Here is a 20,403-nt window from a genome sequence, read left to right as displayed (position 1 = left end):
CAAGCTTTTTAGGACAGAGGTCTTTTGTTCCTCTCTGGTAAAGAAACTAATACAAGTGTATCAAAGAAACCAAAGAAACCATTAATTTTCACAACATGACAACATGGGGAGGTTTTATATTGCTTTACCATCCTGAAATGGATTGTTCCTCTCTGGTAAAGAAACTAATACAAGTGTATTCTCTTTCTCAAAGAAACCATTAATTTTCACAACATGACAACATGGGGAGGTTTTATATTGCTTTACCATCACACTGTGTCTGAAATGGAGGAAGTGTCACATAACTGATATTTTTGCATGATTTCCTTCTCTTGACATGGTGAAATAACAGTCATTTACTAGAGTGAAACTTATGTGAAAGTTCTAGCTGAATTGTGTTTCATTAATCACTAAACTCACAATTTCACTAATTCATTAATGGCTTGGTGGTGGTGTCTGAAAGCATGTGTTTTAGACAGGCTGAAAACCCTATTTTTCTCAGGATAATAATGGATTCATGCACAGAGTGCTGGAAAATGTTTTGTTTTATGTGAGATTCCCCCCCCCCCTTTTATTAGTGGCCAAAGCACAGAATGTTGGTATTTGGTATCATATTTTTATATACCCTGATTTCCTTGGATCATGCCCTAGATATTCAACATTCCCTTGTTTTCCCCCAGCATATCATTAAAACAAACAAACAAAATTGTGAACTAATCCTAGGTTTAAAGATATTTAACCCTACATTATTTTAGACATTATTGATTTGAATGCTGCTCGTGACTGCACTGAATTTACTTGCTTAATGTGCATGAGAAGAACCAAATATACTGGTAAAAAGGTGTACAGTATTAATTGGTTTATAAACTTGCAAATTTATTTAAATTATGATCTAAATACATGTTTAGCCTACTTTTTTAAAATTGCTGCCTGGTGTACTTGATTCGGATAATAATAAAGAACACTAAATGACATCACAATTTGTTGAACTGATGCCATAATGGGAGTCAAACAACTATCAGATTAGTGCCAGGGTGGGGGGCTCTAAATCCAATCTCTTGCTGAGAACTTTTACAGTTTAATGACCTCCCCACCCCCATCCACCTCTGTCTTTCTTTTTCAGACTTTCTCCCACTTTAACTATCCCTTTCTACCTTATTGTATCTGACACAAGATTGCAGCATTGTGTATGCTGAACACAATGAGCATCACAATGAACACAAAAGTTACAAAGTGGTATTAAATCAATTGATACAGTGACCGTTATCTCTGCAGTTTGTAGCATACCTGTATTGTTGAGGGCTGGATAGGACAAAATGTCACTACATTTATTAAACAAAACATTTAACAAAAAGCAGGAATTTTAAATGATAAAACAATGTATCTACGTCTACTTTTAAATAAGAAGACTACAAGTCTTGGAAAAATACTTTCAAGATTAAAAAGTATTATAATAAAATTTTATGTTTGTTTTTCATGTTGCTTGATTAGAACAGATAGGATCATTAAAAAAAAAAAAAAAAGATTCATAAAAGCCACTCACCAAGTTTTCCCAAAATTACTTCACATCTACAAATGTTGACTCTACAAATAAACAATTAATTTGACATTTCTTTAGTAAAGAATCAGAGGATACAGAATTATGGGCTTTTCATTCCATCCAAATAAGTTTAATCAGTGGAACAGTGACCATAGTTATGGCATCACTCTCCGGAAACTGCATGGATTTAGTGCTGCACTTGTTTCTGATTTTACTGTAGCTTTAATCTGCTTTATGTGCACATTCATCAGTGTTTTTAAGATTTGTGGGCTGTTTGAATATGTGTGGGGACTGGGGGTGGAGGGTTAACTCAGTCACTGCTGCCGTATTTTTTTAGCATTTGCGTGTGGCTGGGTCATAAGGTCTTCCATTAGTCATGGTACTTTTGAGAGAAAAAGAGAGAGGGCACAAGCATACTGGTGTGTCTGAGTATAATAGGGAGAGAACTTCCTGTCTTGTTTGTATCAAAAGATTAATCAGTGGCAAAACCTTATGGTCCTTTCTATTTACTGTTTAATGCCACTCTTTTCTCTTAAATTCCGATTTCTTTATTAGTATATAAGGATTACAGCAGTGGCGTTCCGTCCATATAAGCTGCGAATGCTCCGCATACCCAGGCCATTTGAGAGAATAAGTTCACAGGATAATTCATATTCCCTTGTTAATAAGTTGATCCCTTGTCATTTGAAATGTAACTTAAAGCTTAAAGAGTTAGGAATAAGTACGTAAAATTATTAATTTGCCAAACGGCAGTAATTTTCTTAAAATCTACCAGTTGCGATTGCTTCCGGGCGAGAGGATTCTCCGCAGCTTTCTCGCCTCCGCTCTATTGCTATGACTCGTCAGGATTGTAGCGCGTTCTCAGTGATTTGCTGGTCTGCGGCTGATTTAATGCGCGAGGTAAGCTGTCAGCGAAGCGCTCGCCCAAGCGGAAAAATGTGCTGCTGCTGTCAGATCTCGACTGCCGAAAATCGCATTGTGTTTGATGCAAAACCAACTCGACTAAATCAAAAGAAAAAAACACTGTAACTGTATATTTTTGTTTTCTCAAGCAAAGCAAATTTTAAAAGTCCACTGAAAACATCTTCTTACATTTTTGGTCATAGACAACGTATGTTGAAGATATACGTTATTGTCAACGTTATTGCCTAAGCGGTAAATAAATAAAAAAATGTTTATAAACATGTATAAACAAAAATGATTAATAAACAAATAACCAAAAAGAATAAGAGCTCATATGTTCTGTACATATGCATAGAAGTACCGTATCATCTTATGCTTGGGAGGTTTATACTTGATGTGTTCATTCAGTGTATCTTAGATTGTGGCAGCTGTGTAAATGCAGTGACACTAACGAGGAAGTGGCCCCTTAAAATTTTACATTTCTCTTTTTCATTCAATGAAAGGAACTCCGAAATAAATAGTTATATTCTTCTATAGAGTTGAGTCTCTTAAAAAGGAGTATTTTTAGCAGTGAAGGAGGAAGTGCACCTCTGTCTGGACCTGCCCTGGTGTGCAGTGATTGCAAATCCACTTTTCAGTAGTCATGTCTTTTTTTATGTCTTCCTGTAGCCAGTTGGTGGTCACTGATTCTGAACTTTGTGCCCTCTCAATGTTCTGTCTTTGGCAGAGAAGAGATATATAGGCTGTGCTTATTGTTTAGATCCAGATTTAATTTGCCTTTGGGGTTTCATTTGTTTTCTACAGTGTTCTATGTGCAGTAGAATAAATATCTCTCTGTAAATTCATAATTTCCTTTAATCTAATAGACTGTTGTGATGCATTAATATTGGGAGTGTTGTTTGTGGGCTGTGGTACTACAGAGAGGATATTTCTGTGGATTCAGTTGAGTTGTGATGATTTAAGGTCTTTATATTGTAGGGCATCTTCCCACCAACAATTTAAAGCTGCAGTCTGTAACTTTCTTTTGGTTAAAAATAATCCAAAATCAATATTTGAGCAAGTACATAACTTTTCTCACAGCAGCTAGAATAATTAAATGTCAAAAAATCATTTTGATGGCGGATTGTAATCCAGAAAGGATTATATGAAACACATGTGAGTGAAATTAAATTATATTCCAGTTTTAAATGTGCTTCTGATTACAGATAGCCTGGGATTACACAAGATTTGTATTTTAAAGACAACCAGTTCGAAGGGAGCATAGTTTGCTTTTTGGGTTAAAATAATTTCTTGGTATGAAATTCGAATGGTATGACAATTCGAGATTAGACTGTACAGAAATTGAAATCTACACACATACTATACTCCTTGTCACGCAATGACTGCATCAAAAACACACTCTAGAAAAAGGCATTTTCACACAAAGCTGCAAAACACATGAAATGTTTAGTCCTTCTGTAGTTGACATTCTCCTGATTGATCACTGTCTTTTTAAGAACGGTGGAAAGCTTTTTTTGATAACTTGATCACAGTCGATCAGAGCACTAGTTCACAAAGTGCTCTCTTAAGGACCAACATAGAGGGTAAAACCTCAGCACACAGTAGCTCTTAACAGATGGTGCCGTTAGCAGGGAGAGGTCAGAGGTCTGAGAACGTCAGTGCTTTTGAGCTGTGGTGGACTTGGAGGTTGGGCTTCCTGAAGCACTTCACGGCATAGTTATTTGAACCTCTTGATATGAGCTATAATGGATGTGGTGCACTGTGGCCTATCTAAAAGCAGACAAAGTGCACTTACAGCTGCATTGGCACAGCAATTAACTCTTTCCTGTTTGTGTATATCTAAATAAACAATAGTTTGCTTGTGTGTGATAATCTGTGTTCACAAAATCAAAAACCACATCCTCTGTCCCCTAATGTGGGTATGTCTTTGTCTAACTTGTCATTTCTCACCTGTGTGTGGAAGTGTGCTGTCAAACCACATCCCCCACCTCTGTTCTCAAAGATTGACATTGTGTGACAGCGAGTCTCTGCACATGTCTGGTCTCTGTTTGATGATGTCATACTTATGATGTATTGAGTTTGTTGGTAAGGTGAGAGCAGAGAGATAATAAGCATCATGTGTTTCAATGACTCATTGATGCACACTTCAGGGAAAATACTGACTCTGAAAATAGCAAGTTAAGCCCAAGTGGTTTAGAAAAGGGATGTGTGCACGACCTAATGGAAACACAAAAAGAGATACTTTTGAATTGAAGCTATAGCATAGTGTAGTGTTTTTCTGTTTTTATTATTTTTTTTTTTTTTAAAGGTGTAGCTCGTGCAAAAGAAAATTCTGACATGTATTCACCCTTATGCTGTTATAACCCATAAGAATTACGTTCATCTTCGGAACATAAATGAGGATTTATTTATTCTCATCTCTCATTAAAGGTAATCCTTATGATTTAAGCATTTTTCTTTTTCTTCCAAAAGGACAAAGTTGCTTTATATGATTAACAGAATTAATTTAGGCTTTTATTCACATATGAACATTGACCAATGCACATACACAGAACACATCAAATATGGAAGCTCAAACACGTGTGCTTGATGAGAACTGCAAAACCACCTGCAAATCCATTTCTTTTTTTGTTGGTTGTCTTTCTGTTGCTTCTCTAGTGCACCTGTTGTCACTATCATTTGTACCAAAGCAAATCACTGTAACAAATCACTTATGATTCCTAACAGGACAGATTGATTTCCCTGAAGTTTAATTGACTTGCTGTGATAATTAAGTGTCCCCTTAACTTTTTTGAGCTGTATGCATATTTAACATATATATGTATACATATTAAATATATATTTGCGTTTAGGTTCCCATGGTTTGGCTCCAGCGTGCTGTCTGCCATGCCTCCCGCCAAGACAGATCAGCTGGACTTGTGGGCGGAGTCAGGGCTGGATGGAGACGACCAGGTGATGGTCGACTTCCTGTTGCCCACAGGAATATACATCCAGATGGAGGTTCCTCGAGAGAGCACCATCCAACACATCAAACTGGTACGTGTGTTTGTGTGCAAGCAGATTCTCTGCTGTCTGTTAATTTGTGCTTCAAATAAAATAAATGCTGGTTACACTTTATTTTGATGGTCCCCCTTTACACATTCAGTTGACTATAACTTTGCAACTACATGTTGACTAACTCTGTTTAGTGTATTAATCTAATGACTGGTAGTTGACAGGTAGTTGCTGCATTACTTATAGCAACCAGAATGTCTATCAAAATAAAGTATTTCCTAAATGTTTGTTTGTAGTTTTATTTTTTATTTTTTTGCTCTAGAGAACTTGCAGTGTGAAGTAAAGCCTGTTTACATTGGAATATTCAGTGTAAATTCCTGCAGTGTATGTGCTGTAAACATAAATGAAATCTTGTGGCATGTTGATGAGAAGTGTGCTTTTTTTGTAAGCAATTAGATATAAGATTTTCACACAATGGATGATGAAATAGAAACATGGACTTTAAAGGTCACATATTGTACACTTTTCTGGAGTTTTATTTTAGGTTTTGATGTCCTTAAGAATATATATTTGCGGTATAAGTACCAAAAACCATCTCAATATATTTTTACAGCTCCTCTCTCAGGAGCTCTGCTGAGAACAGGTCGATTTTGGCCGGTCTAATTAATATTCATGAGCCTCTCTTCTGATTGGCCAGTTGTTTTCTGAGTGACGCACGGCCAGGCCAACCACAGGTAACTAGGATCAGCCGACGTCACAGCGCTAGCTGGAGGCAGCAAAACAAAGAGGAAACTGGAGGTGGCCCATTCAAACCAGCGCAGATTCGGCTGCATAAGGAGCTTAAAATATCATCTTGTTGTGATGTTGGGTGCCAGAATCGACGTAATACAGCCTCAAATTAGAAATTTGATCGCATATCTGCTGCCACTGCCAGACAAAAAAAAAACGACGACAGCTGTGGTTAAACGCGATAAAACGAGCAGACTGGACAGAAACGATAGTCAAAAATGCTCACGTTTGCAGCGCACACTTCTTATCAGAAAAGGTTCAATAAAAATATTGTATTTTGTTGTTATGGGCGCGTCTACAGATTCCTTGCCATATGTCTATTTCTTGCATCTCACGACTATGTCGTGTATGAAATAATGTCTGTGTGCATGTGTATAAAACAACAAACTGACAATTTATATATAATCATTTGTAATTGTATATACATTGTTGTGATTAATTGTGGCTGGAACAATAATGTAGCTGTAAAAATAGTTGCCTGCTGAAATTGAAATGTATATACATCTTCATCATGACTAGATAGACACGGTGAGTTTGTCTTTACTAAACACGTTAGATGTGATCCACCTCATAGTAACAATCCTGTCAGATCGTCCATCCTTTGAGTGAGAGTGTAACGTTACAGGTCGGCCGATCTAGTTTCGTGGTTAAAGTTAACCTTTTCACATGTTTCCGTGTTGTTGTTGCTCAGCAATGGCATGGACGCGATGTTGTCTGGGGGTTTGGCAAAAGGAGAGTGGGACGGTGGGCGGTGCTCGGGGTGGTGACTGAAGGCGGTGACTGTGTAGTTCTGACGTCAACTTTTTACGGAAGTCACAACGGTTCGTGAAAAATAGCTAGAACTTTAAGCAGGCTGTGCGAATTTTACTGTGGACTGACTGTTTTGAAACTTACAGTATATGGTAGTTAAATAGACCCTAGACCTCAGTTATCGTGAAAAAAGACAGGAAATTTCAGTTTTGACAATATAGGACCTTTAAATAAATGCAGACTTGTTGAGCATCTTATAACCCCAAACTTTTGAACAGGATATAGGGTCTATATAAGGCCTATATGCCAAAGTTAAGCGTCTGAAGCCAAGACTAGTTAAAACAGGCTCAAAGTCTCTATACTAAAAAATGCACACATCACCTATATATTTTCACAGTAATTATCCAGCCACCCAGCGAGCAAGTTCATAACGAGTAAACCAGAAGTGCAGTGCGTAAGACTGTGAATGTATCTGACAGAAAGGAGGTGAGCATCTTTCTGTGATGTCCTGCACTGTGAAGGGTTTTTTTCTTCATGTGAGTTACAGCTTAAAGACCACCTCTGCTACTTGAGGATTAAAAATATTGAAATTTCCGTATGAATTTCATTCCATCTCTTTCAAACGGCTGTGGACAGCTCTAATGAGGTTTTCTCTCTTGTGCTGTCTTTCTCTCACACACACACACACACACAGCTGTCACATTAACATACCTTTCACCCTCCTAAACGTTACATCAAACAAATGACATGAAAGACCTCTCTGTGGACTGAAATTGCCTGACAACAAGTTTTAGTAAGGGGCAGGCAATAAGAGAGCCCTTATAAAATATTATTTTCTATAACTGCCCATTTATATCTTGAGTGTCAAAACATGACACATCTATCACCTTGATTTGGATGAGAGGAAAGATACGCTTTAATCTTAAAGTGCTGTTTTCATGGTATGCATTTTAAAGCTGTTATTTTTGTACCTGGATAATTCGACAAGCTGAAGACAGAACATGCACTGACAGATTAAAAACCCTCCAAAATGTCTCAAACTACACTATTTTATCTCCTACGCTGGATTGAAATAAAATAGATTCAACCCAGTCCAAATGGAATACAGTAGAACAAAATATTCATGTACGGTCCCGAAAACCTTTAGAGCCCTGAAAATCGGAAAACTACAAATCATTGTGTCATCTTTTTCCAGCACACTTTCCTTTAAAACAGATTTTAATAAACCACATGCTTCACTAAACCCATAGACATTCCACATTCATTTTATCTTTTATATCCGTACTATTTTGTTTAGCAGAGAAATCTTCATTTATAACATCTATGCGCGCGCGCGCGCATTTAGAGTGCGTTCTTTAACGGCATGATTCAGTCTATTATAATCAGTGTTGGGCAAGTTACTTCCAAAATGTAATACATTATATATTACTAGTTACTGTCTTTTGAAAGTAATTAGTTACATTACAATATTACTGTCTCTGAATTGTAATGCGTTACACTACTTTTGAGTTACTTTTGAGTTACTTTCATCCAAAATATCCACATAAGTATTGTAAAATGCCAAAATGTAGTTTATTGCTGTTCATACTACATTCAGTGGAGTGTAATGTGGTAGGTCTATATAGCATAAAATATGAAATCATATTTAGATACCGGTATGTAGGTCTACATTAATGTTACGTTGTAGTTTAGTTAAAAAAAATATAGTAAGCACAAATCGCATTATTACATTCATAAATAACACTGGTAAATAAAGCGAAATATTATCATGTACAAACAATAAACACAATACCTAGCCTATAGGCTATTTTGAACGGTTTCAGAAGAAAACAAGAATGAAAAATATAAGTTGCTAAACAAGCCAAAATGAATTAGGCTAATTCAATGCGAAACTGAAAGCAAACGGCGTTCTCGCGCAGCCTACCTCTCTCATTCGGCATTAATCCATTAAATGTGTCCATATTTGCGATGTATTTGAATGCTTTATGTAATCCAAGCTTACTTAACGCACTTAAAAAACATCCTCGTCACATGAGCAAATGTGTGTTTGGCCCGAGCTCAGGCTGATCGACACGGATTGTACTACGCAGTAGGCTACGCACTATTTAAATTAACCAGTGTATCTATGTTTGGTTGACTGTATTTTATTCTGATAATGAACAGGCTGCAACGTTTGCAATGCTGTATGTGTGTGCGTGAGGCGCCGGCGCGATCGAACAGCGGAAACAAACAACAAAAAAATACTCTGTTATTTTTGGTCATACAGATCATTTGAAACTGCAGTGTGTTTACTTTATTTCTGTCATCTCGGTTTCCTTTCCCTGGACTTTCGTAGAGCGCCGCGCCACACAAATAGCATATGAACCAAACTCAGCAACATAGCCTATCTCTCAGTCTTTTCCTTTCGTTTTGTTAATCTGTTAATTAGGCTATTTAAGTCAAATATTTCGCATATTCATTCATTTTATATATACACTATGATTTAATAAAAACAGATTTTATTTTTAGTTAAACTTAATTTTTGTTGCTCGTCCGCCGTCTTTTTCTCTTCTCCGACCCCGCAGCTCTCTCTCCGATAGCTTAGTGTTAGTGGCACCAGTCTAGGTGTTTCCAGGTTTTACTCGTGCTATTTCTCCATGTTGGGAGTTTGGTTTCGCACATATTGCACCATGCATTCTTATCCTTTTCTCCGATGAACTGAAAATAACAGGAGTGTGTCCATCTCACAAATGTAGAATCCGTCTCCGCAGTCATCTCAACCATCTAATTCCAGCAACAGGAAATAGACAAACTATTTTACCCGCGGGATTTTTTTCTCTGGTGCTGTTTTGCGGTGTTGGTAAATTCACCACTTAATTTTGAGTTAAAATATGTTGTTGTAACTTGCGTTACTGAGATTGTAACGAGTAATAATATTACCCAAATTTGATTAGTAATGCGTTATATTACTGCGTTACAGCAAAAAGTAATATACTACTGTAATATTATTACTTTTGTAATGCGTTACTCCCAACACTGGTGATAACACTCGTTGCCTTCTCTAGTGCAGCTCAACCAGGTCTCATGCCATTCGTCGATATCTGTGTTATCACAAATCCCGGAAAATATGCGTTGTAGTCCAAACGAGTCGTTCGTTGTAGTTTTTGAAAAGTGATTTCTGTTCAATAAAATTTCTCCTTTTGAAGTGAACTTTGATTTTTCGGAAACTGGAGGCGGCCCATTCAAACCAGCGCAGATTCGTCTACAAAAGGAGCTTAAAGGGGTCCTATTATGCTCTTTTACAAAGTCTTGATTTTGTTTTGGGGGTGTACTAGAACAGGCTCTCATACTAGGTTGTTCGAAAAACACATTATTTTTGTATAATGGCATAACTGGCATGAACGGCTCGAATAGTTCCTGTATCAAATGAAGGCCCGCCTTCTGAAATACGAAATGTGCTGTAATTGGTTAGCTGGGCCAGTGTGTGTTGTGATTGGCACCACTCGGCGCCTGGTCGGGAAATGTCATGCCCCTTACCATAGCCACCTGCGAGCTTCAGTGTAAATATCAAATCAATTTGAGCGCGATTTAAACCCGGATGATTGTAACCACTCTAAGTTCGTCTGCCTTGGGAAAGCTAGCATGTCTCCGACATAGTGATAACACTCATTGCCTTCTCTAGTGCAGCTCAACCAGGTCTCATCCCATTCGTCGATATTTGTGATATCACAAATCCCGGGAAAATGGGAAACTGGAGGCGGCCCATTCAAACCAGCGCAGATTCGTCTACATAAGGAGCTTAAAATATCATCTTGTTGTGCTGTTGGGTGCCAGAATCGACGTAATACAGCCTCAAATTAGAAATTTGATCGCATATCTGCTGCCACTGCCAGACAAAAAACCGACGACAGCTGTGGTTAAATGCGATAAAACGAGCAGACTGGACAGAAACGATCGTCAAAAATGCTCGTGTTTGCAGCGCACACTTCTTATCAGTAAAGGTTCAATAAAGTATTGTCTTTTGTTGTTATGGGCGCGTGTACATATTTCTTGCCATATGTCTATGTTTCTTGCATCTCACGATTATGTCGTGTATGAAATAATGTCTTGTGTGCATGTGTGTAAAACAACAAACTGACGATTTATATATAATCATTTGTAATTGTATATACATTGTTGTGATTAATTGTGGCTGGAACAATAATGTAGCTGTAAAAATAGTTGCCTGCTGAAATTGAAATGTATATACATCTTCATCATGACTAGATAGACACGGTGAGTTTGTCTTTACTATACACGTTAGATGTGATCCACCTCATAGTAACAATCCTGTCAGATCGTCCATCCTTTGAGTGAGAGTGTAACGTTACAGGTCGGACGATCTGGTTTCGTGGTTAAAGTTAACCTTTTCGACATGTTTTCAGTGTTGTTGTTGCTCAGCAATGGTATGGACGCGTTGTTGTCTGGGGGTTTGGCAAAAGGAGAGTGGGACGGTGGGCGGTGCTCGGGGTGGGACTGAAGGCGGTGACTGTGTAGTTCTGACGTCAACTCTTTACGGAAGTCACAACGGTTCGTGAAAAATCACAGCTACTTTATGCAGGCTGTGTGCATTTTACTGTGGACTGACTGTTTTCAAACTTATATGGTAGTTAAATAGCCCCTAGACCACAAAACAATGCCCAGACAACCACCTTTAGCATTCTGGTGGAGTTTTCCAAAGGCAAGCATCACTCATGTTTTCTCTCAGAGAGTTTTCGGATTATTCACTCTCATCATCTTGCTTTTGTGTTCATCTAGCTGTTATGGAAGGAGGCACAGACATACCCTCTCTTCTCATTGCTGGGGGAGATGGAGGGTCACATGTTCGAGTGTGTGAACCAGGCAGCAGTGCACGAAGAGCTGGAGGATGAAACCAGGCGGCTATGCGATGTGCGACCGTTCCTGCCTGTCCTCAAACTGATCACACGCAACTGTGGACGTGCAGAGCGCATACTAGACTCTAAGATCGGAGTGCTCATTGGGAAAGGTGACGCATATGAACATAGCTCTCATTGTACATGTGATTATGTTTTAGCTAATATCCAATAGACTGGCTGAGACTATCTGGGATTTTTCAGTGACCCTTTCTGCAGGTTAAAGTTGTTTACCCCAGTGGGTGACGATGAGTGACTGTCTTTTTGTGTATTATGAGAATCTCATTGAATCATTCTTAGTTTACAGAGCAAAAGTAGACAAAGCAACAAGAAATATTATATCTAAAATGGACATTACTTAGTATTAACTTTTCTTTTCTGACTATTTTAGTGTTTTACACATCTATGATGAACCTTCTAATGTGTGTCTGTTTATGTAATCTTTGACACACTTTTGGTACCAGCAAATAACAGTAAGTGTGTGTTACTCAGCAGAGGCTAATTTGAGAGTGATGCTGATTGTTTGTTCGTATGTAAGGATGAATCATCATGGGGCTATGATGAATTGTCAGGCTCAGCCCGCAAGGCTAATGCACTCACACACTCCACTGGCTGACATTAAAACACACACAAACACACATAATATGGGCAGCCTCTCTTAGTGGAGAGGATCAAATGAATTTTTAATGCTCTTTAAATGTCATCATGTGTGTTATCAGGAAGCCATTTGGAACCTTTCCCCAGAGCTCCGTTTCGTAAACAAAACACACTGATGTCAGTCACCAGAAACAGATGCTCATTACTCACTTTTAGTTTCGCAGATCCATTGTATTTTCTTTTCTCTGTGAAACGCAAAAGGAAAAATCTTTTTTTCTTCCATTAAATTTCTAATCCACAAACTTTGCGTGCTATATTGCTTAATTCACGCAACTAGTTTGTTGCAGAAATGTAAGTCTAAGTTGACTTAAATTTCTGCAACTAACTGGTTGCGTGAATTTCTCCTTGTTCCTCACACACACACACACACACACACTTCAGTATAGTACAGTGCAATTCTGTGAACTATTCCCTTCCCTTAATAACCCTCCTTTATAAAATAAAAAAATAATAATGATTTTGGAAAATACCATTACATTAAACATTACAAATGCATAAGTGTTAAAACCATTTTATCTGTGACAGTGGTTCACACTCACACTGAGTTCACATAATTTTAAAATACCGATACATTCTCAGCAGTGGATGATGTTGATATTGTGAGGGTAAAGTCACAGAACTTTGTCACATGGCACAGGTCTTCATGAGTTGGATGCCCTGCAAGACCAGCAAGTAAAAGACTTTCGCTCCAAAATGAAGCGAGTCAGCGAAGAGAAGATGCAGCGCATGCAGCTGATGTCGTGTGGAGAGTGGCTTCGGAGCTGTTACTCTACGCAGCTGGGGACAGGGTCTTTGGAGAATTTGATTGACAAACATGAGGGTGTAATCAAAATTACCATGCACTATGACCAGTCACAGGTGTGTAGTGTTATTTTGATATGTAGTATGTTGCAGATGTCCTTACAATGAAATTAATTATCAGTCTTATCCTCTTATTTCTTTTTCTTTCTTTAGGACACAGCCAGCCTGAAAGTGTCATTGCATTGTACGGTAACTGAACTAATGGACCAGGCTCTCAAAAAATGGCAGACCACTCACGGCCCAGAGGAAGACATTGGTACCCGTAGCGATTATGTGCTGCGTGTCAGTGGCAGATTTGAGTTCCTGTTTGAAGATCACCCTCTTAATCAGTGCAAAGTAAGATACGTTGCAAGAAATAGCCTTGAAATGTCAAACTATATTTTCCAAGGTTCACTATTGTTAATATGGCAAAAATATAGCACATTGCATACTGTTTTTAGAGCAATGGGAAGCTTAGCTGCACCTATAAAAGCATTTCTTCATTCAGATAATAAGTTTGTCATCATTTACTCATCACCATGCCATTTCAAACCTCTATGACATTACATTTGTATGACTATTTTTATAAGACCAGTAACATGGTAATTTTAGAAGTAGTCTATATGGTTTGTGAAGCTATATATTAAAAGAATGAAATAGTTTCTTAATCACTGAAAATATTGTAACCAAAATTGTGTGAACTCCATTCCTTTACACAAAGTCGAGTTTTTAAATCCTTTAAAGTGACAACTGAACATTACATGTAATGATTTTTAAAATATTTCTTAAGTTCTTCGGTTGGGTTCTTCTTTTGGGCCTGAATTAGTCTATCTGTTGTTTAATTGCTTTTTGCATGTTCACATTTAATATTCATCATGCATCATATTACCACAGTCAGCTTTAGTGTAGTTCATCAACATTGTTATCATGCAAAAACCTCTTGAGAATGAGATATACAGTAACACCAGCGTTGTTTTTTTGAAAAACAATGAAAATAATATTGCTAGTGAAATGTGTCAAACTGGTAAGTCATGTTCAGACATCAAACAAAAGAGAGTGTGCTTTACTAAATGTTGTGTAGACAATAGTTTAGTTTCATCATGAGCCTAAAACCAGTCAGGTGAGTGATCGGCGGCAGCAGTTCATTAAGGACATTTGTGGCGTGTTTGGATCATTAGTGCGATGTTGTTCCAGGAAATAAATACATATATAAACTCAGACTATGCAGACACATAAACATACACAGTTGCGCACACACACACAGATGTTAGAAATCATTAATTCGCATTTTACAACTTACTAAAAGTAAACCAAAATATAACAGTTTTACTGTGTTTTTTTGTGCATGATACCATCATGGTACTTTGGTGCCGTTTATAGGGGCAAATTTATGATTTATTTTCTGTTTGAGAACTCTAATATTAATATCTCTGTGTGTTTATGTGTGTAGTACATTAGGGATTGTTTGTTGGCCAATGAGAGCCCTCATCTGACACTGGTTCACTGTGACGTTGTGAAGGCAATGTTTGAGAAGGAAATCAGCACAATTGGATCAGTGCTTGCACGGAAAACTTCAAACCCTCCTCTACCACTGCCCCCAAAGAAGAGGCCGCCAACGGTAAGCACACTTTCTGTGTTTCCTGCACATCAGCTAATCAAAGGTGTTCTTAGTTTTGTGCACCTAGCAGCACCAAACAGCAATGCAAAAGTAATTATTTTTCTAAACCGGTTTCCCAAACACTCCTTTTATCTTGCATCTTGTCATCTGTTGTTCAGATAAACAGGCAGTCCCACCCCAAACTCAAGCCATTGGTTGAGGCAGAAGTTGACATCTCAACAGCTCAAATAAACAGAGCATTGTTTTTAAAGTGCCATAGGGTCACAGTGATTGCACTCTTTAGTCCCTTACGGAAATTAACCATGGTTTTGCTACAAATAAAACCAAAAAACCATGGATACTATAGTTAAACCATGGTAACCACAAATTAACCATGGGTTTGCAACATTAACCATAGTTTAACCATGGTATTTGTATAGTAAATCTGTTTATACAAACAGTAATCAATACACACACACACAAAAAAAAAAAACTTGGTTACTTCAGTTTTATAATAATAATGGTTAATTTTTGTAAGGGGTAAGTCTAACTACAAATAAAATACTTGTAATTCTTTTTGCACATTAAACTGGAGTAGGAGAAAGTAGAGGCAATTGGCTCTTCTTGCTGTGCAGCTTTTTTACAGTCTTGTAATACTTGTTTAATGGCTGGTACGTTTTGGCTGATGTTTGCTGTCATGTAGATGAGTTATGTTGTAAGTATGTGTATATCATGTAAGTCGTGGTCATGTGTAGCATCCATTGCACAGTAGATCTTGTTTCCTCACAACACGGTTTTGGGCCAATGAGTTTCAAAAATGTGTTCCAGGAAGTGAGTCAGGCAAAGTGTGTGTTTTTGCACTGATCATGTGAGTTATTTTGCCGATGTCAGATTGCTGACCTCTGCAAAACTGCTGGTGTTAAACCAAACCCCTAAGGGGATGTGTACAGTATGTGCATTTATGTGAGCGTCTATGTGTTTGAATTAGTGTGTATGAGGTTGCAGTTTCAGGTATATCAACTTGTTTGGTGATTTGGACACTTAAGCCACACTTAATGTCTGAATATCATTGCATTAGATAAAATATATCAAAAATATCCATATGCAACGAAATTGTGCTGTACCTTTTCACAGAATTTTTTAACGTTCAAAAATGACTTTTCTGATCCATTTTTGCAGTGACTTTTTAAGGTGTCTGTGTGATTTTACAGGATGCCAGGTCCTCACGTTTATCAAGTGACCCAAAAATCTTTTATTTGCAATTAATGGCACTTCAAAGACAATAGAAAGTATGCATTTGTAAGGTAATAATTAAATTGTCAGAATTTACACTCTTCTTTTATCTTTCTCTCTCCTCAGCAGTTACATACGTGTGTTTGGAAGGTTCATTCTCTGTTTAGAATTAATCTTGTGAAAGGTAATAAGGTGAACGCTGAAGATACTGCTAAGGTAAACATCAACGCCTCTGAATTCAGAATAATCACTAACCTTACACTAACCTTTATCTGCCTCCTAGTGGCCCAGAACCAGTATTACATTAAAATGAATACATATTTATTTACGTAAAGGTGCAGCGTGTCATTTGTGTTCCATTCGAAAGTAATAAAGACATACTCTTATGGTAATTTGTAACTGTTTTACAATTTGGCAAATTGGTGGCTAGTTTGTATGGATTTGTATGATCTCATTCATGCATTCTCAATAATCATATGAAATCACCACCTCGTAAAATAGTTGAGATTGGGTTGTTAATGTCTATTTATAAAAGTCTATAGAGGACATGAAATAAGTGAAATATAATAATGATAATGCATAAGTTCAATGTGCTTTTGTATGTGTGGAAATACCACAGACAGTATTTTTAGAGTAGCCTTCAGTTCTGTGTACAGTATATGCCAACTGGTGTATGAACGTGTCGTTCATAGTAAAAAGATTTCCAAGCAACTTTTACACTTTTAGTGTATAACAATCTTTAACACTTTACGCATTATGCATTTTAGCTTATTGTGATAGAATTGTTCACCATGTTTGAGCAAAGTAACATCCTGTTATGCACATTATGCTACAGGCTTCACTTTATATGTTAATCTAACAGTACCCTTACTTTTTATTTGAAAAAAAAACTTTTTTTTTCACCAAATCCAATTATCTTGTCAGTCAGACAAAGCAAATAAAATGTTAGCAATAATGTCAGTCAGACGTCTATTTGTGTTATACCTGGATAGGAAAAAACATTTGCACATAACTTTGAATAATGTAGTTCAAAAAGGATTGTATGTCATGCTAATTTTTTGGATATGTGTAGATCCAGGTTCGAGCAGGGCTCTTTCATGGTACAGAGCTGTTGTGTAAGACAGCGGTCAGCAGTGAGAGCAGCAGTCGATCTGAGCATGTGTGGAACAAAACGTTGGAATTTGACATCGCTGTTTGTGACCTGCCCCGAATGGCCCGCCTCTGTTTTGCCATTTACGCTGTTATGGACAAAGTGAAGAAACAGAGGTCAACCAAGAACACACACCTGAACAAATACCAGACTATCCGCAAGGCGGGGAAAGTGGTGAGATCAACACATGAACTTTTTTCATTGCATGTATTCTTAAGCTCTTGTATACCAGTGCTCAAATTGACTGTCTTATGTGTTATGGGCGATTACCAAAACAATATTTGGGGATCTCATACCCCCCAAGTCTTATTTTTTTTATCCTTTCTAATAGGGGGTTTAACAACCCCCATCCACCCTCACCAATTCAGGCAGTGATGCTTACACATTCATTAATCATATGTTTTGCATGTTATATTTTCTCTCTAGCACTACCCAATAGCATGGGTTAACACAATGGTGTTTGACTACAGAGGGCAGCTGAAGACTGGTGACATTATACTCCACTGCTGGTCCTCTTTTCCTGGTGAGAACACACACTTACGTTCTCAGCTTAATAGGGTTTGATTGTGACTACAGGGTTGTGTAAACTGCTGGGCAGTTGTGTCATAGGGTGTGTGTCTGTGAAGTTAGAAAAAGACTGTGTGAGTTATCAGTTCGTCTGTGAGTAATACTTAATTTTGTGCAAGGTTGTGCACTGATGTCTTGTAAAGGAAGGAAGTGTGCTCAGGAAATGCCATTTTTTTTATGTGTGTTGCAGATGAGCTGGAAGAGATGTTGAACCCTATTGGGACAATTCAGACCAATCCATACACCGAGAATGCCACAGAACTACATATAAGCTTTCCAGAATACTCAACACAACCAGTTGTATTTCCTGCTTTTGACAAGGTATGCATATACTCACAATATGAGCATGACTCACAAATGTACACGTACACTCACAAATGTACACATGTTAGTGTGGATATCTACTAACCAGTTTACTAGATATTACTAGTATATAGGCCCGCAGAAAAGACTAGTATCTAGGCCTTCAGAATGTAGTATGACACACTATTTTGCTATTTAATACTGTAAAGCTGCTTTGACACAATCTGTATTGTTAAAAGCTCTATAACACGTTAAAATGTTAATTAAATAAAAAATATATATTATCTGTCAATGATGGCGTTCAGTTCCCTTTCGAGGGAACTTTCGAACTGCGTCCTCTAGAGGTCGTTATGGGGAACGCCTTCAGCGTGACCAGTGTCCGAAGCATACATCTAAACACAACAATAACATTGGCCGGCGACAGCCTGTGACATCATCACCCGGCGCGACCACAGTATAAAAGGGCGCCGAGAGAACATGTCATCCTCTTCTTCGTCTTCAAGGACTGTTTTGTTTGAAGCGTGCATTTCCGGTAAGGACGATTACTCTTCTTCACCATGGCAAGCACTAGTAAGGTGTTTAAGAAGTGTGTGAATCCGTGTCCTCGTTATTTGACACCTGATGACACACACAATCTTTGCGTCTTTTGTTTGGGCAAAGAGCATGCGCGTGATGTCCTCGAGGGGGCAGTTTGCATGCACTGTGAGCGTTTTCCTATGAAAAAGCTCCGCTCTCGTTTGTCTCTCTTTTCGAGGAAAGAAGGACAGCCATCAGCTCCCCGTGGTTCAGGACCCTCCGCTGCTTGTACACATGTTAGTGTGGATATCTACTAACCAGTTTACTAGATATTACTAGTATATAGGCCCGCAGAAAAGACTAGTATCTAGGCCTTCAGAATGTAGTATGACACACTATTTTGCTATTTAATACTGTAAAGCTGCTTTGACACAATCTGTATTGTTAAAAGCTCTATATAAATAAAGGTAACTTGACTTGACTTGACCTCAGACTAGCCACATTATATTTACTGACTGTTTAATGGAATTGTATGGAGAAAATAGTAGAGTTATCAGAAAATTGGCTTCTGCAAACTAATTGGCTTTGGACTTAAGATGCACTTTGTCTTGCAGAGTCAGGAAAGGGCTGGCACCTTTGAGTTAATGTCTTATGGTCTAGTCCATAATGCAGCGTATATTGGTAAAGAATCGGCCACAGAGACCGGAAAAGCTGTCTGGCAGTTATCAATTACAGTGTGTATGGGTGTGGGTGTGTGTGTGTGTATATGTATGTGTATGTATGTATATATATATATATAATGACACACACAATCTTTGCGTCTTTTGTTTGGGCAAAGAGCATGCGCGTGATGTCCTCGAGGGGGCAGTTTGCATGCACTGTGAGCGTTTTCCTATGAAAAAGCTCCGCTCTCGTTTGTCTCTCTTTTCGAGGAAAGAAGGACAGCCATCAGCTCCCCGTGGTTCAGGACCCTCCGCTGCTGAAGCATGGAGGAAAATGGAAGCGGGCTAAGAAGGTGACGCCTCGAGGCCACCTATATGAGCGTTTTCTTTCTAGCCATAGCCCTCCAGCTCAGGTGAGCCTTCCATTTCTTCCCAATCTTCATGTGGAGATCGAGAAGGCTTGGAAGAATCCATTCTCGTCTCGCATCCATAGATTCCAGTATACTAGTTATGCCAACATTGAGGGGATGCATGAGAATGGTTATGAGAAGAAGCCCCCTGCTGAAGAGACGCTGGCCTGCTATCTCTCTATGGGCGAGACATATTCTCTTTAGGCTCCCTCCCTGAGACATTTTAGACATAACCAACTGAGTCTATATGTAAACCTTGTGTGTTTTTTGACAGTATTAGCGCAAAAGATAACTTAGTTCAGTAATCGGGCGCTGTTTGACAGGCTTTTAAGTGCACGTGCTTCGGGTGTATGCGCTCAGAAAATGCGCACGTCAGAACAGCACGTGATTGAAACGTTTAACCGGCAAGAATTTAAAGCACATGCAAATAATGTACTTTTGCGATTGCGAATTAGTGCACTGTCCCGTGAGAGTAAATCTACCGCCGAGTTAAAGGTGACATATCATGAAAATCTGACTTTTCCAGGTTGTAAGTGCTATAATCAGGTCCCCAGTGCATCTACCAAACAAGGAAAGGTGAAAAAGATTAACCCAGTAACTTTGTTTTGGTAAGCCTTTTTTTTCAAGCGTCTGAAAAAACGCCCCTAGTGGCGTTGCAAAGGGATCTCATTATAATATTAC

The 20,403-nt window shown here is 38.2% G+C and overlaps 1 protein-coding gene across 1 annotated transcript in view; it reads left to right on the top strand.

The window, feature by feature from the left end:
• The window catches only part of LOC107726123 (phosphatidylinositol 4,5-bisphosphate 3-kinase catalytic subunit beta isoform-like), a 64,092-nt gene that overhangs the window by 26,279 nt on the left and 17,410 nt on the right, over positions 1 to 20,403 (top strand). The window contains exons 2-10 of the mRNA XM_016535627.1: positions 5,275 to 5,458; positions 11,732 to 11,960; positions 13,142 to 13,362; positions 13,459 to 13,641; positions 14,735 to 14,902; positions 16,241 to 16,330; positions 17,187 to 17,438; positions 17,691 to 17,787; positions 18,022 to 18,152. Coding sequence (XP_016391113.1) covers positions 5,309 to 5,458; positions 11,732 to 11,960; positions 13,142 to 13,362; positions 13,459 to 13,641; positions 14,735 to 14,902; positions 16,241 to 16,330; positions 17,187 to 17,438; positions 17,691 to 17,787; positions 18,022 to 18,152 — 1,521 coding nt within the window. The 5' untranslated portion in view covers positions 5,275 to 5,308. The remainder of the gene's footprint in view (positions 1 to 5,274; positions 5,459 to 11,731; positions 11,961 to 13,141; positions 13,363 to 13,458; positions 13,642 to 14,734; positions 14,903 to 16,240; positions 16,331 to 17,186; positions 17,439 to 17,690; positions 17,788 to 18,021; positions 18,153 to 20,403) is intronic.

This window comes from Sinocyclocheilus rhinocerous, unplaced genomic scaffold (assembly GCF_001515625.1).
Source record: "Sinocyclocheilus rhinocerous isolate Xijiao unplaced genomic scaffold, SAMN03320098_v1.1 scaffold1899, whole genome shotgun sequence".
In the NCBI taxonomy this organism is placed as follows: Eukaryota; Metazoa; Chordata; class Actinopteri; order Cypriniformes; family Cyprinidae; genus Sinocyclocheilus; species Sinocyclocheilus rhinocerous.
The sequence above is the reverse complement of the archived record's forward strand: the minus strand, read 5'-3'. Positions and strand labels throughout refer to the sequence as shown.